Source organism: Coturnix japonica, chromosome 3 (genome assembly GCF_001577835.2).
Source record: "Coturnix japonica isolate 7356 chromosome 3, Coturnix japonica 2.1, whole genome shotgun sequence".
In the NCBI taxonomy this organism is placed as follows: Eukaryota; Metazoa; Chordata; class Aves; order Galliformes; family Phasianidae; genus Coturnix; species Coturnix japonica.
The window spans coordinates 8,468,731-8,496,584 of NC_029518.1; the positions used below are offsets into that span (position 1 = coordinate 8,468,731).

The 27,854-nt window shown below is 36.1% G+C and overlaps 1 protein-coding gene across 33 annotated transcripts in view; it reads left to right on the plus strand.

The window, feature by feature from the left end:
* NRXN1 (neurexin 1) overlaps window positions 1–27,854 on the plus strand; it is a 606,274-nt gene that overhangs the window by 216,014 nt on the left and 362,406 nt on the right. For 24 of the 33 annotated variants that reach the window (XM_015856854.2, XM_015856856.2, XM_015856852.2 and 21 more), the window contains 4 exons: window positions 9,495–9,933; window positions 17,469–17,852; window positions 24,151–24,354; window positions 26,482–26,508. In XM_015856854.2, the coding sequence (XP_015712340.1) occupies window positions 9,495–9,933; window positions 17,469–17,852; window positions 24,151–24,354; window positions 26,482–26,508 (1,054 nt within the window). The remainder of the gene's footprint in view (window positions 1–9,494; window positions 9,934–17,468; window positions 17,853–24,150; window positions 24,355–26,481; window positions 26,509–27,854) is intronic. The other 9 variants (XM_015856861.2, XM_032443909.1, XM_032443908.1 and 6 more) reach the window with 1 other exon arrangement.

Genomic DNA, 27,854 nt, shown 5'->3' on the forward strand with positions numbered 1-27,854 from the left:
TCATTCTTCTGCTCATATTGTGGCCATTTTTTGTCCTTACAGGAGATAGCTTAATTAAAGGAAGTTTTATTGAGTCCCTGCTTTCTGAAAAGTGGTTGATCGTTGATTGCTGATGAGAAGTAGAAAATAACTGTCTTTGCCTTTGTTTTATTTTTGTTGTTTGTTTTTTTTTACTTCCCTCCTCTCCCTGTAATTGAGCTGCTCCTTAACTCAGGAGCATTTCTTCCCCCATATTTTCTTCCATGTACTTTTGAGTAAGAGAAAGGTGAGAGCGGCATGGTGGACCTTAGCTGTGTGTGAGTGTAATACCACCACATGATGAGAGAAAAAAAATAGTATAATTTGTATTTAATGCAGAATTAACCTTTGGTAGTTCTAGATGCAATGAGACAGAAAGGGGAGGAAAAAAAGCTGAAATTCAGCACAAGTGAGTCTCCTGTATCCCTTTAGTTTTCTAGTCACTGGAAATAGAACATTGTTTGTTTTCTTTTCTTAAATGTTATTTAATGTATTAATGTGAAGCTGCTTTTGCCTCAAATAATACATTTTGTTTTCCTTTTGGTTATTTTTGTTTCTGTTGGTTTTAATTTGTGACTTATGTCTTGTTAGAAGCTTTGTTCCTGTTTGGGAGCTGATAGAAATTCTGCGGAACCAACTTGTTCCTAAATTCTGCAATTTAGATGTTGCCAAGAAATTTCTATGAATCTTTGCCATGGGCAATTAAAATAAAAAAGGCGGATGGGGGGAGGACAGAAACCTTGAACCAATTTCTTGAAAACAGAGAACACAGCAACCACAGTCAGAAACATTTAGCAGCCTGGCAGCAGACAGCAGGGCATACAGGGAATAACAAAACAGCTTATTGAAGTGAGAAAAAAAAAAAAAGATTTTCAAAAGCCTTGTGTCCACAGCAGGCTGAAAAAAAAATAAATATAAGAATCCTGTTATCTAGGTTGTTTAAAAATAAAAAAATAAAAGAAGTGGATTTTCAAATTTCTCCTAATATAACTTGTTAAACGATAGGACAATAACTTCTCTTTCCATGGAAGCTATATATAAGGGTTTCTCTGGCACACTGCTTAGATGTCTCTATTCAGACTGTCAAAGCAGAGGAGAAAACCAAACATTTCTGAAGTCAGTTTTTGTAGCTGTAGCAGAAGAGACCAGTAGAGCTACAAAATCAGCTCTCACTGTTGTATTAATTGTGGTAACAAGTGACTGCTGCATGAAAGAGGCCATTTTTCTAGTGCTGCACAGTGAATCATAAGCAAAACAAACAGGTATTTTTTCATAACTCAGTATGTTTTACTTACTTTAATTCAATTTCCAGTAATACTGGATTCATTTCTATAATTTTGTTTACCCATTGCCACATTTTTGATTGCCTCAAAATAATTGATATCTTCCCTTTGCTAAACTGTAAGGTATTTGTTGCTCTGTTCTTTACATTCTTTTAACATCATTGTTTGGGGACAGTAGTTGATTTTCATGTCCTGTTGATTTCATGTTGGAATATTTTGGTGCCAAGTTGCATGCCTAGCTTTTCAGGGTTATGATAATACACAATTTAAAGAAATAGATATATTGTTTGCACTACCTATGTCTGTTTCTTGTGAACAGAAGTCTGTGCAATATATCTTGTACTAAAGAGGAGCCACAACATCACAACATTATTATCTCTAGTTAGCCATTCAGTGTGTCATTAACCCATCATGGTAAAGCATAGTACATTATTTTGTTGACCTAGAGATAGGTATTATTCAAGCTAAAGTTTTATTGAATGTAGTTTCTGACCCAATTGAGTACATTTTATTTTTCCATGTAAATGCCAGTGTGTGCTCTGTAGTCTATAATTGCATGCTAGAAAGTTAAAATCTCATACTGTTTGGTCATAGTGATCCCTATCTTCAATAAGCAGAAAATGGGGAGGCTGTTTCCTGTAGGAAATATATGAGTAAACATGACTCACTTTAAGTCAAGTTCTACCAGATAGATGCTGATGTTGCAAACTTCAGTCTTTGTGCAAGATTCTAGCATGTGAGGAAGTAGCATACCCATTTTACAGGGAACCAAAGAGAGGTTAAGTTCTCTGGGAAGCACTCAGTTCCAGGTTAAGCCCAAGTCTCTGGATTACTATCACTGACTTCTAATTGCAAGTGGTATTCTAATTACTCTTTTCTTTCTACGTTTTATGGCAAAATATTCTATATTTTGTGAAGAGTATGTGCCATTTAATCTTTTTTTTCTTTAATCTAAAGCTATAAACCAAAACAAAGTATATGATTATGCCATGTGAACAATGTGTTAGCACTGAAAAAATGTTTTATACTTTGAAAAAGCCACTGCCCTTAGTAGGAGACAGGCCTAATGCAGCCATTTTCCATGTTTCCAGTAATGAAGTACTGTTTTATTTTTCATAGTTGCATAACTGAAGCTATTTTCAGTGCTCCCTTAGTCCTGGACAATGAATAGCTTACACCTGGGTTTCTTCTTTTATCACCATAGAGGAGCCAAGTGTGATTTTAGGAGAAGGCATGTAGAGTGTTTCTACTCCACCATTTTGAGTGCTCAAGAGTAAAGAGAGAAATAGACAAGAAATTAATATGGGTCTCCTAAATACATGTTTCATGGAATTTGGAACAGTATAGTTGATCAAGACAGGTGTTTTTGTGCTTTTTTTGTTGTTGCTGTTGTTTGTTTCTTTTTTTTTTTTCTTTTGTTCTTTCCAGCTTCATTAAGTTGGCACTTTGTTTGAGCTGAAACTTGCAGAGCAGTTTCCCAGACCAATTATCTAAATCAATGCAGAAAAATTCACATACTGCTATTTCCTCCAGACATGTAGGTATCTATACTACAGAACCATATCCTGTTCTCCTAGGGCTTACCCCCAACTGGATGCTTATTTTTGGTTTGGTGATCTGAATGAACCCTTTTTACAACGTTTCACCCAACCCCAATACCCCAACCACCACACACACATCCACTCCGGAAAAACTCCATCCAATTCATCTGAGGATTAATGAATTATTTCCTTGGAGATCCTGTTTCATTATACCTGCTAATCTTTTCTCTGTTTCAGAAGACAAAGCAGATGTATAAAGATGCATAAACGTGGAGGCTCAAATAGATTATTTAATTCATATTACATTCAGAAGTGCAGCCCATTGCAAGCCTTTTTCTATAAGGCTCCTTAAGTTTTGCATAAATAATCTGTTGCTATTGTAATGCTTGCTGTATTTGTGTAAGTTGGAAGTGAATTGAGGCATACTAGCAAAATGATATTTATCCTCTGAGATGCTGACATTCGTGGAGTAGCTCAAAACCTTTCAGTAAATACAAAAAAATACATGAGAGCTCTCAATGGTCAGCTTTGCGTTTTGGATTTCTGAAGAATATAACGCAGTATGCACAAGGTAGTTCTCAATGAGTAGAGAGAGTCTAAGGACTGTTAAAGCAGGCTGATAAAAATGCCTCAGGCTTCACTTACTGTAATCCTATCGCTATGGTTTCTGACATCAATAAATTATCTCCTGCGGACATCACTGTGCAGCATAAAACAGTAGGTTGGCAGGATCTACCTGAGCCATGTTAGATGATTCGGGTCACCATTTTAAAGAATTAAATGCCATTGACTGCACTACTGTTGTAGTAACCAGCCAGGTGATACAGGTTTTGAAATCAGAGTGACTGGAAAGAAACTTGTTACTAACATAATGATCAGTCTTGTGAAACATTTATTTCAGCATTATGCTGTTTCTTCACTGATAATATTTGATGTAAAGAATACAAAGGAAAACCTTCATGTGGAAAAGGTTAGATTCTGAGTTGGAAGTGGTGTTGAAATCTTTGTTCTTTTGCATTTTTCCTGGTTTTAAATTTCTTGGAATAAGGCCAGGAAATTAAAGAGAACTGATAAGGTTTTATTCATACTAATATTTTTATTATGTCTGCTCTTCTCATTTGGTAGTCGTACTGTTGTGTGTCTAGGTTGTCTCTAATATCAGCAGTGTATTCCTTGTTTACTCCTTTTCACATTCACCTTTTTCTCAAAGTCTTTCATACAGTTATTGGTTGCACACTTAAGAATATATTTTTATTGACTGCTCTACTCCATTTTTTTGTTGTTGTTGTTGAAGGCACCATGAACTCTGGCAAGATCTACAGTGAATTCTTAATTTCTTCCCTAGAGTTCCTTGCTTATTAAGGCCCTGGTTATCTATAAATTATATATCTTTGCCAAAGATGAATTAATTCTGCTTGTGTGCCAAGATATCCAGAGGCAATATTAAGGAGAGTGCTGAGTTAATATTTGCTGTCTCTTAGCTGGATTTATTTGGCGAGACTCAACTATGTCATATCATGTTACCTGGTGTGTGGTTGGCCTTGATGGTAGAGGATGTTTCTATCTTGATGTGAATTGCTATGTATGTCTCTTCTCTTGTGGAAAACAGTTCTATTCCTTACTTTTGATTTTTCTGTTGCAAGTAACAAGTGAATTTGCACACTGCTCCTTCTATCTTGGGAGTTCAAGTGACCTTTTGTAGTTTCCAAGAACTAGGTTATTAGATATTTTAAAGACCAGGGTCTTGTCCCTTACTTAATATTAAGAGGAGTTAATACAGTCAGTGAAAGAAAAAAAGCATAAAGCTTTTAATAGCACAGTACATTTCCTTCAGGGCTTGCAGGTTCATGCAGAGGAAAATTATATTGTTTGTTGTTACGTATTAGAGAGATCAAGCAAGCAATTTACCAGGTCCAGCCCAATAGAGGAGCACAGAGAGACTGCAAACATACCAAGTGTTGGTTGCATAGGAGTGAAGGTGATTGTGACTGAAAGATGTTTCTTCATTACAAATTATTTTCACTTGACTAATTGTGGATCCTCCTCTTTTTTTGAGGAAAAATGTACATAGTTAACATTGAAGAATATGAAGGGTATCTTGAGTGTAATTAGCACTGGATAATATCTGCACTACTAAGAACATATTTATCCTTATGTGTACACATAAGGAAAGAAAAAAATCCTCAAAATAGAAAAACGAGGAATACATTTTCAAATTGAATTTACTAGAACCCTAGAGGCTCTCAATCCTAAACCATATATCTACATGAGTTATAAAGCAGATATTAGCCTCATACTTATTCTGTACTGTCAGTTCTTTTCCACATCTTTAATGATGATTTGTTGTTTGTGAACATGTTGTATTTTGAGTTTGATGGGTGAGTACATCCTTTATGAACAGGAAGTGTAGGGGAGAGGTACGAACCTCAGGGTAACATCAGGAATAAGACTTCCAACTGCTAACTGAATTTAGTTAACAATTAAGTTATTTTCAGTTGTGGTTTTTAGTTGCTGTTCATGTTTTTGACTATGATAATTCAGTTCCAAATGGTTTATTTCATGAGACTAAAATTAATATCCTAAGACCCAGATGGATCTAGAGCATACTAAAATATAGATGTAGACTTTATTCTGTTTTCAGACAGTAAATTTAAAAAGTTGTATTCATTAATATTTCAGTAAACAGGAGAGGTTTAATTGTGATAAATTTCAATTCCTGCATACTAGAAGAGGAATGTATGGATGAAAGTAATTGTAATATACAAAATTAGAGATTCTAAGAATGCATAGAGATATTTTAAAACTTCCATGCCTCTTTCTAAAGTGCTCTAGCAATTTTTCCATCATAATTCATGAATCAAACTACTTACACCAAGCTGAGTGGTGTGGCTGGTACAGTAGGAGTGAGGGATGCCATCCAGAGGAACCTTGTAAAACTCAAAAGGAGGACCCTTGTAAACCTAATGAAGTTCAGCAAAGCAAAGTGCAAGCTTTTGTGCTTGAGTTGAGGTAATCCCAGATATACATATATATATATATATATATCCCATATCTATATAAACTGGAAGAAGAACTCCTTGAGAGCAGCCATGCTGAGAAGGACTTAGATTGATGAAAAACTTAACATGAGCCAGCAGTGTGTACTTGCAGACCTGAATGCTAATGGAATCCTGGGTTTCATTTGGAGTGACCAGCAGAATAAGGGAGAGGACTGTCCCCCTCATGAGGTCCCAAATTGAGTACTGCATCCAAATCTGTGTCCTCAGGAAAGATGTGGAGCTTTCAGAGAAGGTCCAGAGGAAAGCCACAAAGATGATCAAAGGGGTGGAACAGCCCTCATGTGAAGACAGGCTGAAGGAACTGGGCTTGTTCAGCCTGAAAAAGAGAAGGCTGAGGGGAGACCTCAATTGCAGCCTTCCACTATTTAAAGGGAGTTTATAAATATGAGGGAAATCAACTTCTTACACAGGTAGGTAGCGAACAGCATAAGGGGGAATGGTTTTATACTAAAGAAAGGGAAATTTAGATTAGAAGTTGAGGGGAAGGTTTTTTTTCTGAGTTAGCAGTGAGGTGCTGAAACTGATTGCCCAGAAAGGTTTTGAGTGCCTGGATGTGTTCAAAGCCAGGTTGAATGGTTCCTTGGGCAATCTGATCTAGGACTTGACCTAGTAGCTAGCCACCCTGCCTGTGGCATGGGAGTTGGAACTTGATGATCCTTGAGGTCCCTTCCAACCTGAGCTCTTTTCAGTTCAGACTTTCTGACTTCTATTAATTACTATCTTTGTTATTCAGTCAAGCAGCTTTTAGTAAGAGCAACCAGTTTGAATTTATGCTCATAAACAAGCAATTATTGTTTTGCATTTGTTTCTGTTATCTTTGCACCTGCCTTTGTTTGATTGACAATTAAAGAGTATTTTCTCCTCATGTTCTTTGTTTCCTTAATTACTTAAAGTGTCAACGCTGTGATTTAGTTCTAATGAGAGCCCATTTGTTCCTCCTTCTTACCATGTCCTTCAGTCTCACTGTAATGATCTGCATATATAGAAAAGTTTTATTTTACCTCTTTGGAAGAGATGAACTCTACGCAAAACCTCTCTTACCATGGAAAGTGGTCAGGTCAATGTCTTTTAAGATCAAATATCCAAATATCTCCAAGTAATTCTGCCTGCCAGGTTATTAACTTCTTGCTGCATTCTTCTGCCTTTTGGCTTTCATCATTCTTAAAACAGAAAGTCATCCCAATGGGAGATGACTTGCACATGCTTATTCTTTAGTATTCTTTAGTCTTCAAAGTTGCTTTGAGTAAGCTGTGATCTCTGAGGTGCTCCAGGGGTTCTTGATAATGTGTGTATCATTATTCCTTGAGATTACAAGTTAGTCAAACTGCACTCACTTTTTATGTATTCACTCAAAGCAGACGACACATTATCTGCCTCCCAGTGGCAGAGTATTCTTCCTGCTATCAGGAAGCCACAAATGAGGGTTATTTGTCATCTTTGGAAATATACAGCTCCAGTGGGAGCAACAGTATTTGAACTGAACCCTGAAATAAAATGTAAAAATTGGTTTATTTCTTAGATTTTAGGATGTGTTTTTAATGTATAGAATAACTCTGCCATAGTTTATATTACTGGGTTGGTAATCGTAGAATCATGACGACATAATTTGAAAGAACTCAGTTCTTGGAGTACATAGTTTGTGATTTATCAATCATATTTTTAGTACATATTATGTTTAGCATTTTTCAGTAACAACTGGTCCACGTGGGGTGTGCCATCTTGTCTTGCCTGTATGCTGGGGTTTTGACTTCTAACAGTAGCACAGTTCCATTGTACATCCCCGTCTCTTGCACTTCCTATATGTCTTCCACTTCATTTGCTTAGTGGGTTCCAGACTTAGTTTTCAATGGATATAGATCTCCACCCTAAGTATTCATCAAACAGTCTCTGAGGTCTAAACCAGTGACCGGTCCTTCAGGCAGTTTCAGACTAAGTTGTGGAGCTGTGGCACTGAATAAGGAGCCATACAGGATCTAGTTCAGATTGATGTATGGTCTGTAGATGAAGAATCCTGAACACAGCTGATTTACTGATCTGTTGCCTTTGCTCCAAATTGCTTGTTAATAGAGACATAACCTTAGAAACAGAGAATAATGTTTTAGCTTGCGTCACTATATAGTCATATTTAGCCCTCCAGTGGTATTTTAGCATAGGTATATCATTTATTAAATAAGGGAAAATACTGACAAATTAGTTCTGCTAACTCTGCTATTGGAGAGCTTCGTTTAAACAGTCCTTTTATCCTTGACAACTTGGAAACTGAGGCAATTTCAGAATATAGTAATAAAGACTAGAATATTGGGTAATTATTGTATTGTATCAGATTTCTCTGGACAGAGTAAATATGCAACTTGAAGCAAAAACATTTGTTGTGGAGGTCAATTGGATTTAAAACTAATATTGTCTTCCATTTTTAAGATAAAACTGTTCACTCAGGAAAATATTTGAGTGCTTTTATCTTTTGTCCAACTGAACTGGTTCAGAGATTGTCCCATTTTTTTCTATTGTTGGTTTTGGTTGTGGGTTTTTTTTTTTTGTTTGTTTGTTTTTTTTTTTCCTTTTTGATCTGTGTGATACATTTTTCTCTGTTTATGGCTTCATGAATAACATGGATACTACTACTCTTCAGCCCCAAGGACAAACTGAAAAGATGTTAAATTATAAAGTACCTGACCTTGGTGCATTTTCTGTACATGAACAGAAGAGTTAAGACAGTGACAAAGGGTTTAGAGGAACAAGAAATCTAATATTTCTTGAACAGAGTTGAATGACTGTGTAAAGAAAGCTTTTAAGCAATGAAGGCCACACAAGCTAATTTGTAACTGATAGTATGAGTTATGTGCAGATTCACTCAGATCACTTGAATTAACACTAAGGGTATTACTATTTTTTATTTTTTTTTTTATTTTTAGACCAATTTTGGTCGAATGAAAACAATTGCCAAATCACTAGTCAATAAAAATATTTATTTTGCATGTGCATCTGTGTAAATTAGTGCATTTATGTGAGAGCTGCTCTGTAAGTAATGCCCCCTGTTCCATTATGTTGGTATGGTAGTAGGGATTGAACCTTTCCGCCGATGCTTTGTTACATGTTGCTGCTGTATGACAGATGGCGGCAAAGGGGCATTCTGAACAAATGGTGTCTGACATGGAAATGGTGATGAAGGAAAGATGTGGAATTAAATTTCTCCATGCAGAAAAAAATAGCAGTCATTGACATTACATTCATCAGAGCTTGTGAAACTCTTACAGAGACCAAACTATGGATGGTTGGCATAATGTGGCAATGGGTGCTGTTTTTCAGCAATGGCAACAGCAGTGTGAAAGGTAAAGCCACTTCTAAGATGGCCACAAGTCAGCTAAAGGTGATGATAATGTTGAAAACTAAGGTAGCTGAGAATCTGCTTTATTAAATAGACATATTGTATTCTTTGTATCTGATGTCATTTCCCTGGAATTAAATAGGAAGCTTTACTGTTGGAGCAACCTAAATGGTATTATTACTCTTTTAATTAATAAGAGTTACAGGATTATATGTGTTTGGTTAAAGTGCTCAAGTATCTCTTAGTAATTTCTCTACTTTTCTTGCAGGTTGTATATAAGAATAATGATGTGAGGTTGGAGTTATCTCGACTTGCCAAGCAAGGAGACCCTAAAATGAAGATTCATGGGGTAGTAGCCTTTAAATGTGAGAATGTTGCAACCTTAGATCCTATCACTTTTGAAACACCAGAGTCTTTCATCTCTTTGCCAAAGTGGAATGCCAAGAAAACAGGCTCAATATCATTTGACTTTCGTACAACTGAGCCAAATGGTTTGATTCTTTTCAGTCATGGAAAGCCAAGGCACCAAAAAGATGCCAAACACCCACAGATGGTGAAAGTTGACTTTTTTGCCATTGAGATGCTTGATGGCCACCTCTACCTGCTGTTAGACATGGGATCAGGTACTATAAAAATAAAAGCCTTGCAGAAGAAGGTGAATGATGGTGAATGGTACCATGTGGACTTTCAAAGGGATGGACGGTCAGGTAAGTATTCTATTTTAATATTCATTATGTCTTGCTATAATTTACAGAATACTGGCTATATATAATGCTATGTACAGTGTTGCACATTATTTGAAAAATGAAGGAAATATAAACAGTTATTAGCATCAGGTAACATAGTATAATGACTTCCAGAGTAATGTATCTTACGTTAACGTTTATTGAGTAATCAAGTACGTAAACTTGCAAGTAAACCAAATAGCCAAAGTGGCAAGTTTCAAGATAAAAAGTTAAGTAAAAAAATAATTACTCTGAGAAATCTGCCATATTGGGAATTATTTGCCCACAGAAACAGCATAGACCTTCCAGTCTTATCAGCAAAATTAAGTGATATACTAAAGCATGGCTAACAATACATACCAGAAGAAACTGGAATTGTGTCAGTATGGCTTGTATTCTATAGTATTTAACTTGAGAAATGATCTCTCCAGAAATGCTAAAAACAGAATTTTAAACTTTTCCTAATGATACTAAAATTTGTCCTAGCATGTAATGAGTTTAACTGGCTGTTGTTATCTTGATGCAACATCTGATCATGAGTGTATATACATATATTGACGTGAACAACATGCCTGTATTTATCAGGGTTTTTTAGGGAAACCATTACTGAGCCTTTTGTTTAGGCCATCAAATTATTTTCTAATCAAGATCAGTATTCTACCTGAAGTTTATATACACTCTGAAACTGCCTGCTGCACAAGTAAACCTGCTTTGGTTTTTGTGGTTTTTCCCCACTACCTTCTGGTGAATCCTGAATGATTTGCATTTGAAATTGATTTTTGAATCTTTATCCTCCCAAAACTCATTTTTTATGACTTTCTAAATATAGACAGATCAAGACAATTTAAGTGTACTTTTAAGCTTTTAAGATTTCAGTCAAATCCATGCTAAAGGCAGACCAAATTCGATTGATCAGTCTACTATAGAATTGTTAAAAATTCTGACTTGATTCCTGTTTTGTGGAGCTTGAAATTCAAGTTGTATAGAGCTTGATTTTCTGAGTATATGTTGATTTGGTATTTGCTTTTCTCAAGGTAAAAAATAAATAATTAATTTTCAAAAACCTCAATTGTGATTGAATATCCAGTGGTTACATTATTTACGCTACAGTCTTCATTTCAGGCTTCCACCTTCAGTGCTGTTTCATATGAGATGTGAATCCTGTAATAATGTGCCTCTGTGAGTCTACTAAAAGCAAAGATTATACTTACCTTCCAAGTCATATTTGAAGAAATGTACTGCATTTCTGCTTTACAAAATTCTGTAGCTTATGGCTGCCATTAAGAGATTTTAGGATCTGTTCTATTTAAATTATTAGAACTTTTAAAGGAATTTGGCAAGAATGCATAGTAATTTTAGGAAGAAATAGTCACCTTAAAATCAGATTTGCATCTTATTTTTTAAGTAGAATTACAAATAGTCAAATATCTATGTATAGAAAAAATAACCTGACTGATGAATAAATACCTATAAATAATACGGGCAAACTTAATTTACCATGCTACTCTTTCAAATCACCATATCGTCTACTTGCCCTTAAACACAGAATTATTACCTGGAATAGTGAATAAATATGTTCACTTATTGATGGGCATCTGAATTGTTATCGAAAATCTGAACCAGACATCAAAAGCATCCTGGAATTTTAAATACACACAATAACACTTTACAGTGTGAGAACTGAGATAACAGTGGCAATGCTATTAATATTCTTAATGAGAATATTGCCTGAGTAGTATCTTAAACCATCAGATTTAACCAAGTAAAATGATTGCCTGATGACTAAAATAATCAATAAACTATACGTTGCATTTTTTGCTGATTGAAACAAATTATTTATATATTTAAATTATTTCTTCATGACTTATGCATGTACATCTCCAATGCCTTTTTCCTTGAATAATAAAATTCCTCTTATTCCAGGAAGGTTTTTCATTTCTTTTCTCTAATCCAATCCAAATTTAAATTGAATCATATGAATATGATCACTTTTCATTTGCTTATCTTCTGATTTTCATACAAGTGAATGAATATATGTTATATATTAAAAAAACTCAGCTTTTCCTAAGCTTTCTTGTTGCTGCTGATAAAACACTTCCAGCCTTTCAAATAGAGAGGAAGAGATTCTCTCGCTGATGAATAAATAGCTCAAATAATCTTTTTTTTTCACCAAGTGAAGTTTGATGTCTTGCAGCCTTTTACTCCCAGCCTTCAAGCTGAATGCATAGTGGCTCCCTCAGATAATAGAAAGCTGTGACATTTCTCAAGGAGCTCTGCTGATTTCCTTGACTTCAGCATTAGCTGGATCAGCAAGTACTCAATTTAGTTCATTCTTTGCTCTCTTCTGGACTCTCAGTCATAGGGAGCATCTACTCTAAACTACAGACTTTGTCCTGACCCTGCAGAATCCCACCCTGCTGCCTGTAAGTCCTTCTCTGAGTGCTTCCTTACATGAAAAGTTGGTTTTTGGTGAGCAGCAATTCTTTAGCCCAATGTTAAGCAAGTCTACCTCTTGTGCTAGCTATGCAACTGAGGAAAAGGAACACACCTTGATCAAGTGTATGCTGTACAGGACATGACCTGTGTTACATCCTGCCATGTGAGCTGGGTTCCTCCCAGCACTCATGGCTATCTGAGTTGCTCCAAAGCACAGGGACATCACAGCTGCTTCACTTGAGCCATGACTTGACTGCATGCTGTGGTCCTTGTGACAGCTGTTATATTATGCTTTAGTACACAACGAGTGAAGTGTACCTAGAAAACCGTACTCTTTTCTTAGATTTTTCACCGTTTCTTAATATGCAAATTCAAGTTTTTCATGTACCCAAAAAGTAACTAAATAGACTAGATGAGGTAAGCATGGAGACCAGAGTAGCTGATACTTACAATCATCTTTTTAAGCTGATCAGAACTGTTGAGATATGATTTAGAAATGTTTTAGTTCCTAATACACGCGTTTATGAAAACCTAAATTGCTGAGATAATGAATATGATTGAAGACATTCATTAACTCATACCTAAGGGAAATGTTTTTATGTTCTGCTGTTAACAGTAATGCCAACTCTGCAGTTAAAGAAGAAAAAATAAACCAAAACCATGAAACAACCATAAAGGTCTTTGCTCCCATTGTTTCCTGTGATAGATGAGAATTAGGCTAGTATGTGGATTCCGAGGTTTGAGTATTGTTTAAAGTTTTCATAGACTTTGCTACATTTGCCAGACTCGAGGATAACCCTTAAATACTTTTTTACTAAACTGCCATTTATCCTTTGGAAATCATCATTACACAGTGAAATCAGAAAGGAAACTTTACCTTTCTGGTCAACACCCAACTACATGTAAAGTGTAAAGACATATCAGAACATATTGATAGGTAAGTAACCTGTAAGGGTTAAGAAGTCTATGAAAATTTGAGCTAAAGTTAGAGTTACAGTTTAAATACCAGATATATCTCTAGAGTATGCCATTAGAGTTTGGACGTAGTTAGTATCTTTAAGTAGTACTTTGCAGACATCAATTATATGTACTGTTGTTGGGAGTTCTTTTTTCACACCTACATATCTTTGAAGTCCTTCCTCCCCATCTTTCCAGCATTCTAAGAAATGTCAGATTTCAATTAGTGTTAACAGTTTGTATATTTGAGGTACTGGGTTTACCTTACAATTTTTCCAATGACCCTCTTACTGCCTTTCAGTTGTTTGTTATCTCATATTAAAAAAATAAAATAAAAAAAATAGGTAGTGATCCATTGAGAGATCCTCTGTTTCACCCCTCCATTTACCACAGTGATAATGAAATTGTGTCAGTCTTGACAGATATTTGCACTGTCCACTCCAGCAGTGGATACTTTACAACGTCCCTGTGCAATCCATTCCTAGGATGAATTTTTCTAAATATTAAAAAAAAAGCAAACAGCAACACAGAAATTGTTAGTAATTTCCTTGTTCACGGTAGGAATAACACTTTTTTTTTTTTTTTTTTTTTTATTTTTGCTGCTTTTTTTTTTTTTTTTATGTTGTAGATCTACTTTTTATGATTTAATGCTGTTACTATGCTAGTCTTCAGTTACTTTAGAGATTAAAAGACCACATCCACTCACTGTCCTTATGTACCATGTTCTGTAGCCTTTGACCATTTCCATTGCCATCTTCTGCAGTCTTCTCAGCCAATCTGCATCATGCTCAGAGTTCTAGGTAAACGTGCTCCCAAACGTATCTCCCAACATATATCCAAGTTTGCTCATGTTTGTGCTGTCACTTATTTATGTTGTTGACTTCTGCTTTTTGAAGAAATGCCTGCTAGTTACCCTTTATAAGTAAGCAGTTCTTGCTGAAAATCATGATCTCGTAAACTTCTTTTTTATGTGTGTGCAATATTTAAAGATGATTCTGAATATTTGAATTGCATTTTGCTCTTAGGTGAAATACTGTAGAATCATTTCATCTTTAGGTCATTGTAAGGGCCATTTATTTATCATCTACAACTTCTAGAGAATAAGGCATTATAACTAGCTTCAGAGTCCATTATTTCATGAATGTAGGGACTAAATAACACCCCATTTGTCACAGCTTATCATCTTCAGTGAGTCTTCCCCTTTTTCCTTCTTTCAAGCCTAGCAACTCAAATGCTATTAGCTTTTTTTCTTTGCCTTTCTGGTGGAAATAGTATTTCCTACCTTGAGAATTAAAAAACAAAGAAACAAACAAAAACAAACAAAAAAAAATTGCACAGAGACTATCTATTTCCTGGCATACATTTTTATCTCGGTGTTGCTCCTTGTGAAGAAACAGTATATTATCACTAATTTTTAAGTGCCATTATGCTAGGTGCTATGCAAATAGGTATCAGATTAGATATCTCTTAATGCAGAGATATTGTAATTTAAGGTTATAGTTTTCTGTTTCCACAGAGAGGCTCTTCCTCCTATGTTTAAGTCAGTTAGGGATACTTCTTGACCCCCATGTAAGTCATGGTTGTCTGAACAAGTCACTTGTGCAGTAACTCATCTGTTGTTGAAATGTCCAGCAGTTAATTTCAGATAGTCCAATCAGGTAACATGTATTCTAAGGCCTTCCAGAACACAATAAAGGTCTCCTTTCTTCTTATTATATTATACTATTCCTAGTCATGGGTAGATGCCATGATTACACTGATTTATGAAGTCTTGTCCCAAGAGTATGTGATATTATTTCTTCAGGAGAGGAGAGGTTTCTTTCATTTATAAGTTGTTGCTATCTATTCTAAATACAACATGAGCTTTCTCTAGGGTAATCCTTATAAGATACACAGCAAAGTTTTCCTGCTTAACTGTAATATACAGTCACCAGACTGCAGCAGTAACCTACATTTTAGGAACCTTTTATGTAAGTACCTTTTTTGTTCAAGTCACCTTTTGAACCTCAGCTACATTATCTGAGATTTGCTTTTCTTCTTTTACTGGAATACATCAAGATGAAGTTTGTTTTTAATAGCAGTGGAGCCCAAGGAATCTTCTAGCATCATGGACAGCTTGAAAACACTAGTGTAGTCACCCAGTAGAAAACAGCACTATGCAATTGGATGAGCTTGTGGCTGGAGGTTGTACATCTTTGGGGTTCTTCAGCTCATTAAATTTGTGTGGATTTAAGAGATGTGTGAACATAGGTTTAAAGTATTTGGTCCTAAATTTGCAGCAGCAGGTGAAAGCAAGCAGCAGTAGCAGTGAAAAATATTGTAAATATCTTTTACTTTTTTAAAGGAGGAATGATCTGCTCTATAGGGATGCCGCATCCTGCTTTAAGAATCTGAGCCACACTAAAAATATTTAACATAACAAAATAGTCTTAGAGATTTTAAAAAGCGGAGGTCTGGGGGGATGAAAAAAGGGCAAAACCACAGAACTGTGGTACAACATGCTTGCTTTTCACAGCTAAGGCTGAAATTTCACTTTGCGATTATGACAATGCATAAAAGCGAAAACTGAAAATATACCCATTCTTCAAACATGCAAACATGGCTGTGCAAATGGTTTTTCTCTTTTTCAGTCCTTTTTGGATACTAGGGAAATGGCAGCAGTATGAGAATCCAGCCCTTCTAAAATCTATACATCACAGGCCTCATGTGGGAGTCAGGCCGCAAGAGAGTTCTATCCCAAGAGGTTTAACTAAATGTCCAAACTGTTTAGGTATTCATTCTGTCCATGTTCTTGAAGGCAGACTGTCAAACCAACAAAAGAAGAAGTAAAATATATGGCTCCCACAGGACTCCATTGCTGGAATAGAAGCCAGATTTTAAAGTTGTATCCATTTTAGAGAATGGTCATCTTGTTAGACCTCTGTATTTGCTTAAAACTCTCATTTTAGGATTTATATTTGGAAAAGTTTTATTATTTTTGTGCACAACCATGCCTACCACAGTGAAGGCGTATCTGATTATCACTGTTATCACTGAAATCTCTATAATATTAACTGTGGGAAGGACTGATTGTGTAATTTTTATATATGTATGTATGATCAATACATTGTGGGAAACGCAACTCTTTAATTTCTTATCTTTAACACTTAAAAGTGCATACAGTGGATAAGAGTTACACAATGTGACTGGTTCATTGTGATCACCTGATAGCATACGTAGTGTTTTGGTTTATATATTGCTTGCTTCTGTGCTGTTACAGAATTGTGAGGAGGCTTTGCTTATGTGAAGATCTACATAAGGATTCATTTTTCAACTGATTTTGCTTAATAAATAAAAAGTGTGTTCTCTGATTCCATGCACTAAACTGGAGCTTCTGCCTATTCCAGTTGTAAAAATTGGATACCCTTATTATTTTTGAAAATACAGCTTCTTTACAGAGGATCTTTGCAGTTGATTATCTGCTTTTTCATTATCTTACACGTAAGAAATTCTCTGCTTTGTTCAGGCACTTTGTAGAAACAGGATTTTATTTTAGCCTTTTAAATTTATTTTTTAACTTAAACACAAAAGATATTTCTGATTTTCTCAGATTCTATATACTTCCACTCTCCCTCTCTTAGTATCATGCAAGCATTTTGAGGTAAGTGTCAGAGGCATTGATTTTTCCCTCTAGGAGCACATAGCTATCTTCTTAATGATTGCCTGCCTGGCAGCTGATGAGTATTTTTCTCCTGCACTTAATGGAGAAAAAAATAAAAAGTCTTTCTCAAAGTTCTCTTTAAAACTGCAGTGTCTTTGGATTCAAACCAAAGGCAGATTTGCCTCTCAGGTTGCAACCTATCAATGAAACCTCAACCTCAGTGCTCTGAATCGCCTGTGAGGAGTTTTTTATTGCACAAACAGGGTGTATCTGCAAATAACTCTAAAACATTTTCCTCCTGCCCCCACAAGATTGGTAAGGAGATTTTGACTTTTCTCTGACATGAGTATGCAGTCATGCCATAAATATGTATCTATTATTGTGTAGCTGTATAGAAAACCTATATATACCTATATACATAATGACAGTACCAAAATCTTTAAATATCTTGAAAATCTTACATTTTGTTTTTGTTTCTTCTCAGGGACCATATCTGTGAACACATTACGTACACCATATACTGCACCAGGGGAAAGTGAAATCCTTGACTTGGATGATGACTTGTATCTTGGAGGCTTACCAGAAAATAAAGCAGGTCTGGTCTTCCCAACAGAGGTGTGGACAGCGCTTCTCAATTATGGATATGTTGGCTGCATTAGAGATTTATTTATTGATGGCCAAAGCAAAGATATTCGACAGATGGCTGAAATTCAAAGTACAGCTGGAGTAAAACCCTCATGCTCAAGAGAAACTGCAAAGCCATGCCTTAGCAATCCCTGTAAAAACAATGGTGTATGCAGGGATGGGTGGAACAGATATGTTTGTGATTGCTCTGGGACAGGGTACCTTGGCAGATCTTGTGAAAGAGGTAAGTTTCTGGAGATGACTGTGTTTCCACTTTAATGCACACATGATTATTAAAATGGTAAATTATCATTAATTCTTATGAGGCAGAAGTTTCTTTGACTTCATATGATGTAGACAGAGCCCTGCTCTAGACTGGAAGAAGTAACATTCCAGGAGAGAGCTTACGTGACTTTCAGTTGTGTAAGTACTGGTTGACCTTGACGGAGAGTTGGTGACTGCTAAATGTCTCTTGGAAATGGTCTCTCCTTTTCTTCATCGTGCATTGATGAGTTATGAAAAGCTTTGCAGAAGTAATTTCTGTTAATATTGCATTACTAAATGCACATTCCTGTTCCAAACTGAGGTTTCGTTCTCTGCCCCTTTACGTCAATACCACCATGTAATTAAATTTATTTTTAAATTCCACTGTATCTCTTAAATTCATAACCAGAACTTCAGCTGTGAATCAAAGCAAAAGAATCGGTACAGAAATCTATATTTCTTACTTGACATTTTTCTGAAGTTCCTAGTTCCCAAGGAAACTGTTTCTACTCATCTTAATTCGCTTAATTTAGTAGAAAAGGTAAATGTAAAGTTGATAGACCTCATTTATTTAACTGGAAAGTCAGATAATGGAAAGGAAGACAGAAGCTGAGGTCTGATAGTTATAGGAAAAAAGTCTGTAATGAAAGATATAGAGTGTGCTAATAAAAGATTTTAATACAAGCAGAAGAATAGAAATGTATAGTTAATATTTTTGGTGTTTATTTATATTCCAGTTAAAATTAGAAATATTTGAATGACAGAAGATTTATTTTTATAAAGTCTCATGCTACAACTTGCGTAGCTTTTCTTCCACCTCCAGCTGTATGTAACTACATGCGTGCATTTACATAGAATTAATACCATCATATTATTAGCGTTTGCAAGTAGGTTCTCAATGTTGTCTTCTTCTTGTTTTTCGAATATATAAGACCTTGGCTCTTGGCCAGTGATTTTGATATCTCCAGATGGTTGCTTTACTGGTGGAGTAAAGCTGGCAGAGGGCATAACTGAGCTGTCTGATGGATTACAAAAGCCTTCAGTTAAACATGTCTGGTGTACCACCCTGTGGCAAAATTCTGTTATTACATATGGCAGAAGTAAAAAGAGGGCTTGAATCTTTTCAACTGGAGAGAGAGCTAGGATGCATTTTAAAAAAGAAACGAACAAGAGCAACAAAAAAGCATGTAGATCTGCAAAGGACTTTGTAGCAATTTCCTGTAACTATATTTGACAGGCGATAATGTAAAATTTTAATGTAAGGTTTTCTTAATGTAAAAATCTTTTAGTCTCTTTTATTTCCCGTATTATATTTTCAGATACCTTCCAAGATAAAGTTTGATTTCCCAGCACATTCCCCTCGTGGGAATGGTGATATTAGAAAGGTATAATTGGCTTCTCTGCAACAGTGTTTGGTTCGTGTCCAAAAGAAATCTTGTGTGGCAGTTCAGACAATATGTGATCATTTCCTGCTCTTCTTGGGCTTCCAGAGGAAACCACACTGAAAGGAGATCTCGTTCCAGAAATATTTGTATCCCAAATGAATATGCGTTAATGCGATTATAGCTTTTGGGATTATGAAAGCGATGTGCTGGCATCCTACCACACAAAGTTATTATGACTGCTACCCATGTGTAATAACTGATAACCTATTGTATTTGTGATGTAAATAACACAATGATGATTGTTCAAACTAATTTAAGCCAAATAGAAATATTGTTCATTTCAACAATACAGTTCTACGTGAAAGGCAATTGTTAGAATAAAGTATTAGAAATTAAAAACTGGGATACTATAGGTTACATCATTAATGAATCTGCAGTAAACTAACAGTAATTAACCACTTAGTATATAGCCATTTATTTTTTTGTACTCTTTCACCCAAAATGGAAGTACAGACATTGGTATATGGATGTATTCCATATAATGCAACATCTGAAATTATTTTGGTGCGCAAACCCCAAAGTTCAAATTTAATTTCTGCATACATAAAATGAATATTTTTTGTATGCTGTGCTTGTATATATATATATATGTATATATATATATATATATATATTTATCCTGTTACAAGTTATTCTTGATTTTATGTGAGATTTGTAGTAAACGTGTATAATCTGTAGATTGGCTTTAGTAGATTATGGAAACTAAGGCAGATGGATAGACAGCTGTCAGAGCAATATAATTTAGCTTACTATCTTATTTCCATTATGGACTACAGTATGCAACTGCCTTTTGTTAGACTGTGTTTTTGACAGGACAGCTAGGAATGGTGTGCAAGAGTAAATTCATCAGTGTTGAGGAAAATATATGTCTTCAGAGATATACCCAAGTGACAATTTTGAGGAGAAAATGTATTTAAATTAGTGTCTGTGTGCAAGTACATATTGTGCATGCAGAATACCTGCATACACATTAAATACATATAATCCATGCATATAAATTAACTAAATCTCTTTCATTCCTTTACTCTATTCATGGATGTTTTGAATTTAAAAACAAAACAAATCAACACAGATGATATGATGATAGATTAGTATTATGAAGAACCATTTGTTGTCTTCAAAATGTCATGATAGTGGTTCTGTCTCTGATTCAGACTAACTTTAGTCCTGTATTATTTCCCCTTTTGTTTACAGATTATTGAGGAAATAACAGCATATCAGGTATCATTTCTGTCAGATCGATGGAAAGGTTCCCCTTGTTGATTTTTCTAAGGCTCAAGCATTGGGCCCACATGGACTAAAGTAGCTGTGATAGATAACACACGAACAAATGCATAAAATATTTTTTTTTATCAGTCTGTAAATTATATGTTGCTCTTCATTTCTTGTGAATAAGTGCATACAGTGGCACGTACTTATTTGCTGCCCAGAAACTGGGCAGCAAATTTGCTGTTATTAAAGTTCAATAAGATTTTTTTTAATATTTTCCTTTTCAGTGTCATACTTCCAATACTGACATGATAGTAAAATTACTATTCCTTGATGTTGAGGCTTTGACTCTTTCAAAGAGATAAAACTGCTCATAGCACATTCTGAGCTAGAATTATGCTCTGTTAGCATTTAATAACAAGATGAAGCTAAACAAGAGGGAAAAAGACCGTCTTTACATGAGATGAGCTAGCAGTGCAGAGCTTAAAGAAAGATGAAGTCACAATGCTATAGAAAGTAGTCTGTCCAAAGCAAGTTGAGCAAAAAGGAATACAAATTTGTAGATGAAATGTTCCCATGAGGTTTGCGTAGCTATTGTAATACTTATTGCATCCACACATTCAGATCATCATCATCTTATTGAACAGGCCTTGCAAATTAACAATCCATTCTGCACAGCTGAAGTACTGCAGGATGGAAACAGTTGTGTTAAAGAACTAAAACAAAAGCTCTTGTTAGATGTGGAGATTCAAAACAAGAATATTTTGTTTTATATTGAAACTATTTTTTCTCACTGTCCAAAAAGCAAACCTGTTTGGGAAGCATTAAGATGCCATCAAGGCCGGGCCTCAATGAATGAGAAAACAGCAGTAAGGGAAGAGGAAACTCACTGTGCTGTCAGAGGTTTCTTATATTTATGACTAGTTCACAGAGGTTGTAAGGGACCTCTGGAGATCATTTAGAGCGACTCCTCTGCTAAAGCAGTTCCTTGGAAGGTCTCACAAGAAGGCATCCAGGTGGGTTTTGAATATCTCCAGGGGAGACTCCACAGCCCCTCTGGACAACCTGTTCCAGTGTTCTTTAGCCTTCAGAATTTTTGCCCTCATGTTCATATGGAACTTCCTGTGTTCCATTTTCTGCCCATTGCACCTTGTTCTGTTGCTTGGCACCACTGAAAGTAGCCTTGTCACATCCACTTGACTCCCACTCACTAGGTATTAATAAGCACCAATAAGATCCCCTCTCAGTCAAGTTTCTTCTCCAGGCTGAACACTCTCTGGTCTCTCAGCCTTTACTTACAAGGGAAATTCTCCAGGCCCCTAATCATCTTTATTGCCCTCTGCTGGATTCTCTCTAGAAGTTCCCCGTCTTTCTTGAACTAGAAAGACCAGACACTGTACTCCAGATGTGCTCTGGGATTTCTGAGGATGAATCTTAGCAGTAAAGACTGAAGCAAAGTAAGTGAACTAAACATTATTATTTTTTCTATTTTAGAAATATGTAGTATCACTGATCTTCAGTTATGGCCATCGATGGATGAAATTCCATCTTCCTAATAGTTTTTTTGTGAGTTTTGCTGTGATAACTTTGTATCATAGAAAGCCTGTAACTCAAAGCTCCCCATTCTGAAAGCAGATAGTTGATACAAAGGGGTTTCCTGGTTGCCCCGGACCTTTTAAGTCATTTGATCTTGTGTTCAGTCTCCTTGGTTTGTTCTTGGAACATCTGTTTCCAAAATAGCTGGCATAGCAAGGTTTAGGAGGATTGAGGATCTAATCACATCATGTCTGTTCTCCATGATTTTAAACTCACAGGTCATCTGTGATTAAATTAAGAGTTTCTTCTTTCCTTTTTGTGTCATTCTCTAAAAGACTAAATAATTAGAGGAAAAACAGCAAGTGGTTGATTCCGATGGCTTTATTTTCTATTTTCAGAAAATAATATAATAGCAAAGATCTCTAGTGTTTTTGAATGATGTTCAACCTATAACATTAATCTGATTTTGCTCTGATTATGAGAATCAGGAGGAGTACCAACAGCCCTTATTTTAATAGGCAATATAAAATGATGTAAACAGTTTTGACAAACTATAGTGTTTCAAGTATTGACACTACATAAAGCAAGATATTTCTTATGTTATTTTATTTATTATATTGATTAAACATAATAAACAGTAGTGTCTGAGCCATTATTTTGTATAGGACCACAGTACACCTTTGCTGTAGATAAGTATGCCTAAGTGCCTAAGAGTATTGGGGTGGGTTAAATAATGTAGGAAACGTATGGAGGAAGCTAAAAGGTCTTTAGCAAAGTAATGGTAGACAAGCAATCAGATATGCTTAAGACAGGTTGCATTCATTGTCATCCAGGTACTGGTTTTAGTCATACAGAATGGCTGTTGGTACTACTGTATGGTACTTCTGGGCCTGCTGAAAAACTTTTTCTCTGAGAGTGGTCAGGCACTGGAATGGCTGCCCAGGGAGATGGTGGAGTTGCTGTCCCTGGCAGTGTTTGAGAGGTGTCTGGATGAGGAGCTACGAGTTATGGTTTAGTAGCTTGTGAAGGACGGTTGGACCAGATGATCTTGTAGGTCCTTTCTAACCTTGTGATTCTGTGATTCTATGACATGGCATGGCCGCTGACTGGCTCTGAGCAAGGAAAGTTGCACACTTGCTGCCACTTCCACTATAGTACATCTCCATCTGTGAGCCTGACAGCCAATTCCAAGGGCTCTGCTGGTAGACAGGCTGCAGCACTTGATCATCCTGCTTTACTTTTCTAAAGAAGTTACAGACTTTGCTTTCTAGGAACTGCCATGCTCCCTGTGAGCAGCAGTGTTGTTTCTGCTCCCTATCTTGCTACCAGCACGGGGGCTGGGAGAAGATGACTTGTGGCTGGTTGCTCTGGGGCCTAACAGGTCATGACTGCTCTGTGCCCACGTCACTCGCTGGGAGCACTTTCTGCAATGTCTGAATCTGACAGTTACTTGCTTGTCTTAGGGGTTTTTAAATCCTACCCTCAATATGCCAAGTCCAGTCTCACTCCTCAGGTTGAGGCTGTCTCCATGTCTGTACACACGTTTTTGAGTCTCTCAGACCTCAGCCATCACGATTGTGAAGCAGCTTGCTCTCAAGCAAACCATGTATGATGTTCACCTCCTCCATCCTAATTCCTTAAGGCTTTGTTTTGCTGACTGGATGTTAATCATAACTGGTGGTAGCAATCCCAAGAGGTTTGCACATAAAGTGTCCTAAAGCATTTATCTAGGGGGATGACAGTCAGACACGACCTTTTAAGAAGCTGTTTACCTGGCTAGTTTGTACAGGCTTTGATGTATATTGCATAGTACGGGGCCTGTCTGGCAAGCATTTATTTGCAGGTGATTTTACCCACCTGTTTGTTAAAACAGCAATTGTGTTTCTTTTACAAGCACCAAAATATCCCGCATAAAGAAAGACATTGAGTTTTTCACTGTTGTTGTTTATGCTTCTCGGTAATAATTTTAATATGTAATTTTTCCATGTCGTGCTGAGTGAATATACGCTTACCGTCTTCTGTTTGAGCGGTACCAACAAATAGTGCATTAACTTCTTTAATAACTGATTTTCTATCTTATGTTTTCAGAGGCAACAATATTAAGCTATGATGGAAGTATGTTTATGAAAATACAGCTCCCTGTTGTGATGCACACAGAGGCAGAAGATGTTTCTTTACGGTTCAGGTCTCAACGAGCTTATGGCATTTTAATGGCAACAACTTCCAGGGAGTCTGCCGATACCCTCCGGTTGGAATTGGATGCAGGACGAGTTAAACTAACTGTCAACCTAGGTAACAAACTCTTCCTCCAAGAAATTAGCATTTTCTTTGCATTTTTCTTTTTGCTTGCAAACATTTATGAAACAGCCTGTTTTAACATTCAAAGTAAACTGAAGCAATATACAAACACATGTCAGTGCAACATTTGCATATGCACACATACACACAAATACATGTCCTTTTATTATTATTTTTTTGCATTTTTGTGTTCCTTATTTAGTCTTAACATACTCCATCACAGTATTTTTGTACTACTGTGTGTTCTAAAAAGAGAAGACTGGTTCATCAGTGGTTCTTTTAGGCTAAAGTACATTTCTTCATTGAGAAAAATTGGTCTCCCTCTTCAATTTCTCCATTGTATCAGTTCCACTATTTAAATAGATAAGCAGAAGCAACATGTATGTAGATCAGTTTAATATCCTCCAACTAATATGCAACATACATATATTACGAAGAATGTCTAGTTTCAATGCTGAAAATGTTTCATTTAAGTATGATTTCCACTGATGGATTGCTTGGTCTCCTTTTTTTAGCAGTTCAATCTATAGTAAACCCATCTTCTCTTTTTTAAACGATTCTGTGGTATTTCTGTAGTATCGAACAATAACACAACCCTTCAATGCCCAAAGACTGCGGCCCTCAGCAAACAGCCATGTGAACACAGGAGGCACAAACCCTTTTACAGAAGAAAAAGAAAGGAAAATAAAAAACAAACCCAAAAAATGGTTTTGAAATACGATGTATAAAATGTTAGGTTATCACTTCCTCTAGTTAATTAGTAATAACAGTAATATGAATAATAATAAGTGCTTTTGCAGTGCTTACACATGCAAGTCAGGATCTGAAGGAGTATGCTTAGGAAAATGCATGTTCGGTGAATGAAGTCAGCCACGTTCTGTGGAATGATCTTTATAAAGAGGAGTGTAGCTATAACCCCACCATTAAGTAATCACAAATAAGGCGATTCCCAGAAAGCGTGCAAAGTTCCACCTCCCTTTCGACTTCTCAAGCCAATACCGCTGGCTGAGCGGGACCGCGGTGTCACCGTGTCCTCTTCTCCCTCAGCTCCCCCTAGTGTCGTGCCGGGCTCCTGCGGCGAGCGGAGCGGCGGCGGTGGCTTCTGTACCAGGGGGTGTGCGGCGGCTGCTCCTTGGCTGTTTGCGACCACTTTTCTGATGCGGTTGACGACACATGGCAAACTCAGCTATATGGCAACAAAATCTAGGTTTAATGGTGTATCTGTTCCTCAAAGGTATAAAGTGGGAGGAGATGTGCAAAGCAAGTGTACATATTTGTTTTTCTTTCTTTTTTTGTTTTCTTTTTTTGTTTTGTTTTGTTTTTAATGTGATAATAAAGGCAACCAGCACAGTATAGGTTAGGTCATTTTCTCTATATGTAAAAATAACCCACTTCTCTCAATTTTTGCCTGCTTAAATAACTGAAGAAATCTATGCATTAATAATATTTCTTCCTGCCCTTCCCACCTTCTCACCCTCTTTTGTACTCTTTTGTTATTATTATTTTTTTTAAGGAAATAGTCTGAAAACAGTGTTCCCAATTATGAGTTTGCAGACATTTTCTCCTTAGCATAGCTTTAAATGCAGTCACTTGCTATTTACTGATTCTATACTTACAAAAGATAAAGATATACAAAGCCCTACTTGTAGGTCTGAGAGATTGGCTTTTCAGTTTGCTATTCAGTTGTAGATCAGCCTTTGAGGTATACTATACAAGAGCAGTCCAAGGTGTCTGACTGAGGCCCGGCTTGCTCTATGACCCATTGTGACGGAGCACTTTCTAATTGCACTGAGAGAAATTACCTGTTCTTTCACAGATGGGGAAAAGGTTGCAGCCTGCCTCAATTAAGCATCTTTGACATTTAATCCGAATTTTTTCACTTAGATTTGTCACCATGTAGCTTTGTTTGAAATTGGCCATTTTTACCCTATTTGTCGTTTCTATTTATAAAGATTTATCGCAGTATATCTGGGTTATAACAGTATGAAAAGACTGATGATATGGAGTGGCCATTTTTGCATGTGTCTGTCCCCGGAAGGGTGGACTGTGATTTTATTGGATGTCTGCAGCTATTACCTTGAAGGATAAATTTTCATTTTTCATCTATTCTTCCCCATCTAGACTGTATCAGGATTAACTGTAATTCCAGTAAGTGCCTATTCAAACTTTTTAAAACGTTATTCCACCATTATAAAATATGCAAACTAGATGAAAGTGATTGTGGACAGTTTGCAAGTGCTTGATAATTTATTAATGAAATGTGATGATTAATTATCGATGTGTAAAAAGTCATCATATGCTCAAGTGTGTATTTTTTGTCCTTCCTATGCTGTAAACATGCGCAGTAAATTCTACATATATGGCACAGTATGTAGCACTGTATTCTCCTATCCAGGCTGTTTTATTGACAGTATCTTATCAAATTTCTAACATTTCTGATAAGCTGTAATATCTTTTCCTTCTGGTCCTCCTTCTAGTTCTCTTGACATGTTACCTCCAACCTATGATGAGAATGTAAGAACATAATGGTACACAGTGTGAGAATTCTGATTTCATAATCTTCCTGGACAATTAACTGTATTAACTGTCTGCTTGTGAAACAATTGGTTTTGCTAAGCCACTGCTTTTTGAGAGCACAATATATTACAGTAAGGACATGATTAAGTCTGAGATTAACTGCATTTCTATGATGATTTTTTACACTCTAACCATGTAAGAAACTTTAAATTGAACATTTTTTCTCTGTGATATGCATGTTTATGAAACAGAGGGAAACAATTACCAGATGAATGGACTAAATTTTAACTTCTCTGATATTATTTGGATTAAGAGGCTATATTCTGAAAGGAGAAAAAGGACTGTGATTTTATTTTGAGTCTATGGAATTCCTGAATGGTGTCAACAAAAGTATTGATAGTAAGTATGGTAGATTTGAGTTTGGGGTTCTTTTTTCTTTCCCTTCCCAAAAGGTTTTTGCAGGCCAAGGATTGGCTTGATGCAAATGAAAACAAAACTAAACAATAAACTTCACAGTTAAAATTTATAGTGTAAATAGTTTCCCAAAAGTCATCAAAATAACTTCCCCTAATAGCCTAATAGTCCTCAAATTAAAATAGGGGTTGCATTAAATTAGATTAAAAAGAAAATTTCTCTTGGGGCAGGTTTTTAATCTGTACCATGCTTAAATCCAGACAGACTCTTCAATGCAGTATATGTTTGCATGACTAAGGCATAAAGATGACATGTTGTATAAAGGTTAAAAAACATGATTCCTTTAAACTTTAGTTACAAACTTGAATATGTCAATTAATGAAAACATTTTGTTGGTGTCAGTTGTAGGACAATTATTTTTCTCTGGATCGAGGTCCAGTTAGAAGAAAAATCCTACGTATAAAGCAAACAGCTTTGTAAAGAAAGATAATGAGTTGACCTGCCACTACTAAATTATCTTTTTCTATAGCAAAAGCAATAATTCTGGTTTCTTAAATTCCTTG